The sequence below is a fragment of the Penaeus chinensis genome, chromosome 41 (genome assembly GCF_019202785.1).
Source record: "Penaeus chinensis breed Huanghai No. 1 chromosome 41, ASM1920278v2, whole genome shotgun sequence".
NCBI lineage: Eukaryota > Metazoa > Arthropoda > Malacostraca > Decapoda > Penaeidae > Penaeus > Penaeus chinensis.
The window spans coordinates 7,237,398-7,249,897 of NC_061859.1; the positions used below are offsets into that span (position 1 = coordinate 7,237,398).

At 29.9% G+C, this 12,500-nt stretch overlaps 1 protein-coding gene across 10 annotated transcripts in view; it reads left to right on the plus strand.

Moving 5' to 3' along the window:
- The first annotated feature begins 209 nt into the window (after nucleotides 1-209).
- The window catches only part of LOC125047518 (protein YIF1B-B-like), a 16,598-nt gene continuing 4,307 nt past the window's right edge, over nucleotides 210-12,500 (plus strand). The window contains exons 1-7 of one of the 10 annotated variants that reach the window (XM_047645776.1): nucleotides 210-301; nucleotides 4,588-4,655; nucleotides 7,536-7,718; nucleotides 7,826-7,962; nucleotides 8,321-8,503; nucleotides 8,635-8,771; nucleotides 10,514-10,543. In XM_047645776.1, coding sequence (XP_047501732.1) covers nucleotides 7,604-7,718; nucleotides 7,826-7,962; nucleotides 8,321-8,503; nucleotides 8,635-8,771; nucleotides 10,514-10,543 — 602 coding nt within the window. In that variant the 5' untranslated portion in view covers nucleotides 210-301; nucleotides 4,588-4,655; nucleotides 7,536-7,603. Of the gene's footprint in view, nucleotides 394-4,587; nucleotides 4,656-7,535; nucleotides 7,719-7,825; nucleotides 7,963-8,320; nucleotides 8,504-8,634; nucleotides 8,772-10,513; nucleotides 10,544-12,500 lie in introns of all 10 variants that reach the window. The other 9 variants (XM_047645779.1, XM_047645780.1, XM_047645778.1 and 6 more) reach the window with 9 other exon arrangements.

Below are 12,500 nucleotides of genomic sequence, written 5' to 3' on the forward strand. Positions count from 1 at the left end.
TATATATGTATGTATCTATGTATATATTTTAATTTCCCGGTTTAATGAAAGACACGTTCCCCGACAAGTTCTTAAAAGTACTATGAAAAAAATATACAGCTAAGAATCCAAACAGAGTATAAAAAATCCTACGAATTACGCTGAATCACATACACAAACTCAATATGATATTTTAAAGGGTGATTTAGACTCCATTTAGACCTTGATTTGACTATTTTCGAGGTTGTGTTGGCAGAGCAGCATCGGCGGCAGGAGTGTCAACATCAGCTGTTCGGCCCTTCGCATTTTTAACTCGTACTGTGTGAGTTACGGCAATTTTCCCGTGGGGTATTCGGTGTTGGAATAAAAAAAGAGAAATGGACTACTCGATGTCAGGAGGGAGGCAGCGTAAGTGTACGTATGATGGAAAAGAAGCATGGTTCATATGACTGTACCTGTGCCTGATCATTTTTGAAGAACATTTAATTCCCTTATTTTTGTGTCTGCCCGAAGTTTCTCTTTTTGATTTGCTCTTCGATCTTGTGTATTATAGTATTTACTGCACTTTGTTTACCACCACACCTTTCTAAGGCCAGTTTTTCCATTGTTTTAAATTATTCCCGTTATCATGTTTTATCCCCAATGATTATTCTTTATTTGCTTGACACAGGATGTTTACTCATATATTTTGTTATTATTTTAACAAAGTTTTCTTTGTCCATAAAATACTGTTTTACATATACCTGTATCAAGGTATTATTGTACGAGTTCACACTAACAGTTGTCAGATAGATTGTTAGATATATAGCAACTTTTACTCGTGCACTTTTGTTGCAGATATACAGTAATGATCATAAATGGCTAAATATAAAGCATTCAGTTTACATTGTACTCTATAGGTTTTCCGAAGACGAAGGTCCTGTATTCCACCTTCCTACCTCCCGTTTTATCAGAAGCAGAGCAAGATGGTAGCAGATATTTAGGTCTTAATTCACTCACAGTAGGAGTTTTCAGTACCATACTGACTTAATTTCCATGTTATGCGCGAAGTCAGATTTGTAAGCGAAGAATTAACAGCGTGGGAACCATAAATTCACCTCTCTCTCAAGGCAACATGAATAATTAAGTAATGATAAAGAGAAGGCTACTTCTGAAGGGCTGCTCCTCCTGTTGTTAATGACCACAGGCAGGGTTAAACAAGCAAACAACAGTTTAGCACACAAAACTTAGGGCAGGATTGACAGGCATGACACTATGGGCTGTTATCCTGGAGCGATGGGTGGTCAGCCTTAATATGATATCATGTCAGCCTGTATTGAGTAGGTTAACTCTTTGACGGCTATAAGTGGATATATCTGCCCAAAATATTATTACCGTTAACTTCAGAAAGGGGATTTACCCTGCAGCCTTGAAAGTTCTTTTTATGCTGTTAGGAGCAGATACACCCTAATGACTTCTAATCACTGTGTTGCCTCTCGCAGACTCAGTATGTGCTTTGCCCTTATAAGTATTTCCAAAGATTCTTATTTATTTTTCACTTTTATGAGACGATTTTTAAAAATAGATTATAATTTTTTCACACATTTTGTCAAATATCTCTTTACAATATTATAATCAAAGAATTGTATTGATAAATATGTAAACAGTATATGCAGGAGATACTGAAAATGTATTGCAAAAGTCAACAACACCATTTCTATTATTTGGTGGATAATTAATATGGAAATGCCCTTAAAATTTTGTTCTGCAGTTAAAGGGTTGAATAATATAAGGAAACCAATGCAGTTGTGGCTTGTGTAATGGAAGCTTCTAAAATTTTAAATATATCTGTATTATGTTTGTTAGATTTTATTATTAGTACAAGGGTTTTTAGTAAACACACATTACTTCACATAAAGATTGATATCAGAAGGCTAATGTGAGAATGGTTCAGTCAGTATAAGTAATTTATTTGTTAGCAAATTAATGGGTTTTGAACTTGGGTCCACAACTGAACAATGATACAATATATTCAAGCAAGATATGAATTTTTGGAGTCTTCTCATCTTATTAGATAAGGAGCCAGCCCAAATTTTCATCATGATGTAAGTTTGTTGACTCTTAAGTAAAGGATACTGTGAGTGTGTTTGTAACTCGTACTGAATCAAAATAGTGTAATATGATGTATATATTACATCATGATTTTGCACTTGAAATCTAATTTTGTGATAGCATTCAACTTTTCAATTCTAGAATTTTAGTACTTTTTGGCAAAGGAAGGAAGGGGTGGGTATTCAGAATTGCAAAAAAACCATTGGTATTGTTTTATTCCTACAAGCCAATCACTATTTCAGACCATACTTTTCGGCAGCACAAATCACTTTTCATTCTAAATGTACTGCTAAGTCTATTTTTGTTTATTGTTTGTCATTCACCTGTTGCACAACTAGATGAGGTCTATGGTATATGCAGGATTTCTTGCAACATTCATGCAGGACTGAAATTTGAAAATAGGCCTTTTAGACTTCAGCAAAAATACATATATATGCATCAGTAGCTAGATACATAGTCTTGACACCTCACTGCCATATTTTAAGGTTTAGATTTTAGAACTTTGTTTAATCCTAACTCCTGATGATAATGATAATAATAATAGTAGTAAAAAAAAAAACTCATGATTTCGAGTTCCACATAGCTAGTTGCCTGTGTCATGGGTTTGTTCAACAGTCCTTAGATAAATGTGAATTGCTGTGCTGTGACAATTTATGATATTTTGTAATGCGAGTCATAAAGCTTCTTAATATTTATTTGCGAATATTTTTTAAGAGTTAAAGGAAATAAATCAAACAAGTGGATATAGGACTGATTTTGAATTCTTTGTGTGTGATACTCGACAATAATACATGTAAACTTTTAAGATAAGAATGGACTGTAAAGCACATGTTTTACATAATCTAACTTTATACAGTAATCTATCTTAGATTCTAGTGTTGTGGAGAAAATGACAGTACTGTAGCTTTAGATTTAAGTGACATGGTAGTAAATCATCAACGTTTAACATCATTTGGGGAGGATAGGCCGTATACGTTTTGGGACAAAGATGATGTAGAATCCTATTGAAATGGTTGTGACTGATGCCTACGGATAGAAGCACAGAGAAAGTGATTAACCATATCTTAGCATGTATAAGGTGTTTCCTTATGCGTGCTGTAATTGCTGATTCAAGAATATATTCTTTGCAGTAAAGATTGGAAAAACTAAAACCAATAATTTTTAGTTTCTACAGTGAAATTGGACTCTTATTTTACATGCACAGTAGTTTTATATGATTTTTTTTATATTTATGAAATGAAGAAGATGAATCAGTACAGGATATTAGAACCACTTAGCATTTAAAAGATTTTGTCAGTCCTCTACAATTTATATAATTACATATTACTCTTGCTATATTGTTCTTCAATCACTTTTAACAACTGCTTTTATTGAGAATGGCTAAGCTTACCTAACAAGACTGCAGGCAACTCATGTATCAACTCATGAGAACTCATCCAAAACTGCAGTTGATTAAGCAGTACAAGCCAAGCAATAACCTAATCCCAAGTGACCTGTGTGAAAGACCCAGACAAGAGGATGAGTTTTTTCTTTTGAAATTTTTTACAACTTTAATTGTAATATTCCATGGTTATGATGGAGGTTTAATAGTGAAAGGAGATAAGAATAATATGTTTTCTTGGAAGCCTAAATTAATGTTGAAGATTTTTTTGTTGTTATATGCAGAAAGGTTAGGTACTGAATAACAAGTTGGGTAAATATTTGGAATACCTTAGCATGAACAATCATGACAATGGATTCCTCTCATCCTCTGCTACCCAACTATGTAGAACTATTGCCGCAGAACCCACCAAAACCCATTCTTGGCTCCGACCGCAGCCCCCTGAATTTGACTATGCGTTGACCAATTCTCTGCATATTATTTATATTTTACCTCGCAATATCCTGGATACTATTCATGCCGTTCCCATGCTATCTCAGCTATGGTTGTGGGTATTGGGAGGGTGGGTTCCATAGCATAACTTTTGTATATTTAGGTTGTAGAGAGTGAGAGGAATCCGTTGATACTAATATCATTATCTGTCATGCTAGGGTATTATGATTATTTACCAAAGATTGTTTTAATATTCGAAGTATAATGCTCATTAAACATAGAAAAACAAAACTTAAGAGAGGTTACATAGGACAATGAACAGTTAACTTTGTCTGCATTGATAATTAGGTTAGAAAGCACATTTTAAATGTGATTAAGATTTGCAGAATCACAGTTATTGTTGAGAAAGAGTAAAAATAACAGGATTCACAAATGCATTTATTGAAAAATAGATGCATAAATGAATAATTTTTTTGAACAACTAGAGTACTATATTATTTAATACAGGTAATAGTAAGGATTACATGCATTCATGCTTCCATCAGAAATACTATATTAATACATTAAAAAGATGAGAAAAGGGGAATAGTAGAATTATTAATCTGTCCCAGTGACCGTGTGTGGTCTTTTTTTTTTTTCCCCTATTTTTTGCCATCCTCATTACTTCTTCCTTATCCCGTATGCCTCTCCTTTGGCCCTCGCAGTTGGCTGGTGTTGATTTGTTGCTGTGTCCTGCACAACCAGTAACCTCTTCTTTCCTTGTATCTAATTTGTAAGTATTGTAGTTATTATTGTTATTATTATTTTTAATTGTAAGAGAAGCAGTGTGTAGTGGGTGTGTAAGGTATGTACTACAGTTGTTGACATAGTAGACTATTTGAATCCTAGTTTCTTTTTTAAATATCTTCTTTTATCTCCTATTTATCATTATTATTTCTAGTTCTATGTGTAAGTGAGGATATGTTAGTCACTTGACTGTTTTGTAAATGGTAATATAAGGTTTCACACCCAAATACATTGTGGACAATTTTATATGGTCTTATCTGAATTTTGTTTATAACCTTAACTGTTTCAAAAATGACTTATCATTAACATAATTTATTGAGCATGGCTACATTTGCAGATTAATAATACTTTAATCTTAATCCCTTAATGTAAAAAGGGTTTTGTATTGGTGAAAAATATGTAAGCTGTCATTGGCTGAATTTTCTCTTTCATAATGTTACCTTGTGTTTATTACAGTTCATTGGCATTGTATTTGATTTTCAGCCAGTTCTTAAAGCATTATGTTTTACAAAATTTCATAGGGATATGTAGTATTCAGTTAGTTTATGGACTTTGCTACATATCAAGCAGATATATCTAAATGATTGAACTAATGATAATACATATATGTTGCTTCTAGATTCTTTGGTAACATTTTCTTTAAATAATTTGAAAGATCTTACATTTCAAACCACATTTAATTTTTACACACACACACACACCCCACACACAACACACACACCACAAAACACACACAAAAACACACAACACACACACACACACAAAAAATATGTATATAAAAATATTTAAAAAAATATGTAAAAATTATATATGTATAAATTTTAAAAAATGTATATGAACATATAAAATTTATATATAAAATATATAAATTTATATTTATATATATATATAAATATATTTTTAGAAGAATATAAAAATTTTTAATAAATATATAAAATATATATAATTAAATAATATATATATGTAATAAAAGATATGTATAAAAAATTTATAATTTTATAAATAATATAGTATATTTTAAAATTTTATAAAATTTGTATATTTTTTTTAAAAAATAAAAATTTATAAATAATACACTTTAATATATAAAATTATAATAAAATTTATATATATATAAATAAATATATATATTTTTATAAATATATATTTTTAAAAAAAAACACAAAAAAACACAAAAGTTAAAATACACACAAATAAAAACACACAAAAAACCCCACTTTAAAAAAACACACAAAAAAAACACAAAATTAAATAAAAAAACACACAAAAAAAAAAACAAAAATTAAAAACCCCACACATTAATATATACCACCTGTATATATATACACACTGTATATAATACACAAAATGAAAAAAACACAAAAGAAAAAACACACAAAAATAACACACATTATAATTACACCTTTAATAAATACACAAAATTAATAATACCCCACATTAAAAAACCCCACATGGAAAAAAACACACATGAAATATAAACACACAAAAAATACACACAAAAAACACACTTTAAAAAACACACAAAAAAACACACAAAAAAACACAAAAATTGTATTATTTATGTAAATAAAATTTATTATATGTTTTATTTGTTATTATTTTTATATAATATTTTTTTTTTTTTTTTTTATATAATAAAGAAATATATAAAGGGAAAATAATTTTTTAAAAAAATTTTTAAATTATTATTATGTAATTTTATTTTTTATAAATTTTAATTTAATTTTAAATATTTATATTTATATAGAAATAATTTTTATAATATATATATGTATAAATATAATAGGATAATAATTTTGTATTTTTGGATGTATAATATTTAAAGGGTTTTTTTTGTATCAGTCATGGCAAAAGATTTTTTTTTTTTTTTTTATTTAATGAAAACCAAAAATTGTAAGTTGCCATTAGTATGTAACCCATTGGATCCGGATATTTAATTGCATTAGGCTTACTTAAGTGGCCACTCTGCCAGGTTGTAGGCCAGGCTGACACGAACACTCATGTGCAATACCCTCCTTGCCTTTCCGCCCTTTGAAATGTTTTTTCCTTTTTCTGCATAAACATTTTTTTTTTTTTTTCCATTTTCCACTGTCTTTATTTGTCATTTGATTCACTTTATCCAGATAGTAATTGCTTTTTTTTCATGCACAGACTCCAGATCATCACTCTAGATAGTCCATAATTCATTGCAGTTATAACAACAAAAAGTAACAATATGTTATTTGTATTATTTTCATTATTTTTTTCATACCATTTAATTCTCTGTAATACAAACTTCGGCACCAATTGTGGTGGGCAGGAATAGGGCCCTGAGCATGGAGTTAGTGTCCTCCCTGGAACCAGTGCTCATGGATGGTACATTCCACACTTGTTTATTGATGGAAATAGAGCAACAGACCCTTCCTAAATGCCCACAGAATCTTATCACCCTCCAAGAGCTTTGTGCACTCGTTGTCACCCTGGCCTTCAGCCAATTTCCAGTCACCCGGCCCACAGCCAAATTTTCCATTAATGGCATGTTCATATCACCCGCCCCTCAAGCCAAATTTTTTTATGACTTGGTCACATCCTCCGGATCGTAAGGGTTAAGCATGCCCATCACATGAGTGAAATTCTTTTACTGGATAATAGATTAATTTTTGTTTCTTGACAAATTAAAACTGACATTTTATTAAACAGAACAGCTGTTTATTGACCTTGGAAAAATATTAATTTCAGCCTTCATCTTTGCAATAAAAAATAACCTGAATATTCAATATGTATGATTTTTACTGATATACCAATTTCTGAATTAGGAATCATTTTCAGCAAAGCTGAATAATCAACTTCTTCACTTGAATTTTAGATTAACAAGCAATCCTTTCAGCCCAGGTCCGTGGCCGTAGGGTAGTTGGTAGTGGTCCTGAGACTGCATCCACCACCAACGCGGGCAGCATGTACGACAACCAATATGACCCATATGGGCAACCACAAGGCCAGCAGGCTCCGCCACAGCTGTTTGAGGATACCAGTGGTCAGAATTATGGATATGGAAACCAAGGTGAGGGAGGTGAGGATAAGTGTCTGTTTTTCTGCCTTCAAAAAATTGGATGTGAAGTTCTGGGAGGTCCACTTAATATTTACATCCTTTTCATTTGTTTTCCCTTTGTTTTCAAGCAGCTGGTTACAGAGGGAATAACTATGGGTATCCCCAAGGGGGTGGGCCACCACCTTCAGGAGCTCAAGGGGGTAATGCCCAAGGGGGGGCGGGATACCCTCAGTACCCAGGTATGCCAGGACCACAGATTTTCCAGGTAAGATTGAAATGGCATTTTTCATTTACTTATTGCAGTATCATCATCATCCGTCATCATCATCCGTCATCATCATCATCATCATCATCATCATCATCATCATCATCATCATCATCATCATCATCATCATCATCATCATCATCATCATCATTATCATCATCATCATCATCATCATTGTCATCCATCATCAATCATGATGATCATCACAGTCATGATCTTCATGATATGATTTTTATTATGATTACCAGCATCAGCTTCTACATCAACTTACAGTATTAATGAAATACATTTGTTCAAATATATGTTCAGATATGGAATCAGTGCTGTAGATGGATGGCTGATAATGTTGTTTGTTTAGGACCCTATGGTAGCTAATATGGCCATGCAGTATGGCCAGAGTTTGGTGGGCCAAGGGCGAGAGTATGTGGACAAGAAGTTGGAGAAATATGTCTCCATGACCCAAATGAAGTATTATTTCGCTGTCGACACACGCTATGTCATGAAGAAGCTGCAACTCCTGTTTTTCCCCTTCACACACTCGGTAAGTTGTCATTTTGTGACACTGCTTTCAGACGTCCTTGGCATGGAAAATGTAATAATATATTTCCAATTTCTGCTCTGCTTTTGATTTTTATGTTTTAGTCTGTTGTGCTTTTCCACATATAAATGCAGGACTGGAGTGTACGCTACAACCAGGAGGAGCCAGTGCAACCCCGCTATGAGATCAATGCTCCAGACTTGTATATTCCTTTAATGGCTGTTGTAACTTACATCTTAGTGGCTGGTCTCTGTCTTGGCCTTCAGGAGAGGTGAGTGTCAGGTGTAAAAGATTAGTGTTTATGTATATATAATTGTTCATGATTCATGTACTTAGTGATGTATTTTTGTGCTGATTACTTTTTATGAAATCCATTTTCCATATTCTTTTCATTCCATTATTTATGTATATATACAGTTCAGTTAGAGATGAGTTATCCATTATAATTTCTTAAACCTTCAGAACCTGCTTTGTTTTGATTTATTGGTGTTCTTTTCTAAAAATTATTGCTTTTGTAGATATTGCTGCTCTTAACACAGTACCTTACATTTCTTTTCCAAGCTTAATGCAAATAGCTTCATTACCACTATTACTTTTATACATATGTAAGGAATACAGAGAAACTGAAAAATAAAAAGGAAAAGTGAGAATGAAATATACATAAGGCTAGAAAGGTATTTGATGCATTTTTATTAAATCTTCATCAGAAATACATGTATTTCAGATAAAGATATAATGTATCTAGTACACCTCTTCCACTATGAAGACATTCATTCGCATTCATACCTTTTTTTCTGTGGAGCAATGTTACCTTGGTAGTAAAAAAGTGCCAGTATATGAATGACCAAGTTCTAGAAAATTTGTTCCAGATTTTCCTTAATAAGTTGTTGGTATATTTATAATGTATATTTACATATCTAAGTGCTTATTATACAAAATAAATATTGCTGTTCTTAAAACAAAAGTTTAGAATCAATAGTAAAGTATCTGCCTGGAAGACCACTAATTGTTGTCAGTTGTCAGGAAATATATTTTTTTCAAATGTTTTTAAATCTTAATTTCAAGAATAGTAAACACAATTTTAAGATATTTCCAAAAATCAAGAAAATCAAAGGAAAGGGTAAATGTGTTAGATAGGTATGTAAAGTAAATAAACAGTGGGCATGTACGTACACACCACTCCTGATGGCCTCAGGTTAATGCGCATATGTGTAAACTGAAGAATATTTTTTTTACATCATCCATCTATGTACATGTTTGGGTAAATCCAAGGAATATATCACACAAGTGTCTTTTAAGAGCTTTGGTCCTTCTTACTTGTTGAATGCTCCAAGTGCAAAGTATTCTGATATTTTGATATTCTGCTTTATTGTTGACCCTTTCATATTCCAGTAATGTAAAGTTCGTATCTGTTCAGATTCTAGTAATGAAGTGTGATGTCATTTAGTACTTAGTGTATCAGATGCTGACAGTGTAAAAGGAAAATATTTTGTACCATTGTTAAACATACCATGCTGAAGTCTTAAACATTATATAACGCCCACTCAAATTGAATAATTGCAGAGTGAGAGCTGAGGTGCACACTGCATAAACAAAAAGCCTAGTGACCGAAACCTAAAAGGGATAAACAAAGAAATAATTGGAAGCAATTTGTTGCTTTGAGATACCTGTATTGACTGCTACACCATGTAAAACAAAACAAAGAAGGAAAGAGCAGGAAAATACAATTACACCTAAAATTATTTTTGCTATATTGCTTCTTCGGGGCATTTTGTACAAGGCATACAGAGGAGCTTGTATATAGACCACTCTGAAAAACAATCTGAAAATAAATAAGAGAGAACTAAAAGATAAATTATCAAAGTACACAGAATAGCTTTTTGGTGTAATTGAATAAACAGAATGAGATATTTGAGATAAAGTGTTAGGCTTTTCTCAGATTACAGTGTAGTAACACATGCAAAGCTTGTGTAGCAAGGCTCACACATAATATTCTGATGATTTTATGCACAGTTGCCGGGACTGCAGTGTGAAGAACATCAGGTAACATCTTAGCTGTGTGTAAATGTTTTGCATGAATCATACATTTCTGATCACTTTTTCTTGTATGCAGTGGTTTTCTGTTGAAATAATTATTAATCATACCTTGTATTGTATTGTGTTGAATTCTAACAGAAATGTATTGATTATGCATTCCCTAAGCACTGTAGTAACCACACATACAAGAGTAGAACACGACAGCAAAATAACATATTGCTTTCTAGTATTACTTACATCATAATTGAATAGTATTGCATATGAAGATAGTTTGGTAGTTGTACTTTCAGCAGTTCTTGTTTGTGATTAACAAAATATTTTGAAATATTTGCAGTTTTGAAAATTTAACCTTTATGCCTTTTTGGATATAATTTATGTGTGACTGACATCCTTGCCACTTCAGCTAAGCATTTGATCCCTCTGATATGCTAGATACTGTAATGTCATTACATACAGTAGTTTCTAGGGTAAAAACAATGGGAGATATCAAAGTGCTTGTTGGATTAGATTGTTTATATTTCTGCTGATTCTTCAATTTTGTGAATATAGTATATATATATATATATATATATATATATATATATATATATATATATATATATATATATATATATGTATGTATATATTATACATATATATATATATTTATATATATTTATGTATATTTATATATATATGTATGTATATATATATTTATTTATATATGTATGTATATATATTTATATATATTTATGTATATTTATATATATGTATGTATATATATATATGTATATATATATGTATGTGTATATATATGTATGTATGTATATATATGTATGTATGTTTGTGTATATATATGTATGTATGTATATATATGTATGTATATATATTTATATATATTTATGTATATTTATATATATGTATGTATATATATGTATATATATATATGTATGTGTATATATATGTATGTATGTATATATATGTATGTATGTATATATATATATATATATATATATATATATATGCATATGTATGTATATATATGTATATATATATATATGCATATGTATGTATATATATGTATATATGTATATATATATATATATGTATATATATCTATATATATGTATATATATGTGTGTGTGTATATATATATATATATATATATATATATATATATATATATATATCTATATATATCTATCTATACACATGTAGAGGGAATCCAGGTGGATTTCGAAACTGTAGTCTCATTTTCAATAAATCTAGTTTTTGCATTTTAAATTTATGTATATATGTGTATATATATTTATATATGTATATTTATACATATGTGTACATAAATATGTGTATATATGTATAGATATTTACATATATGAACATACATATGTATATATATATGTATATATGTATATATGTATATATGTATATGAATATATGTATATATGTATGTATATACATGTCTATGTATTTATATATGTGTATGTATATATATGTATAAATGTATGTATATATATGTATGTGCATATATATGTATATAAATATGTATGTATATACATGTATATATCTATGTATAACCATGTATATATATGTATATACATGTATATATATACATGTATATATGTATATATGTATATATATGTGTATATACATTTATATATGTGTATATAAGTATATATTTATATATATATTATGTATATATATTGACATATACATATATATACATATACATCAATATCTTTACATATATGCATATGTATATATCTTTATGTATATATATATGTATATATATGTATATTTATAAATATGTATGTATATATATGTGTGTATATATGTTTATATATGTATACATGTGTATATGTGTATATATTTGTATTTATATGTATATATATGTATATGTATATATTATATGTATATGTATATATGATATGAATATTAATATGCATATATAATATATATATGTATATGTATATATAATATGTAT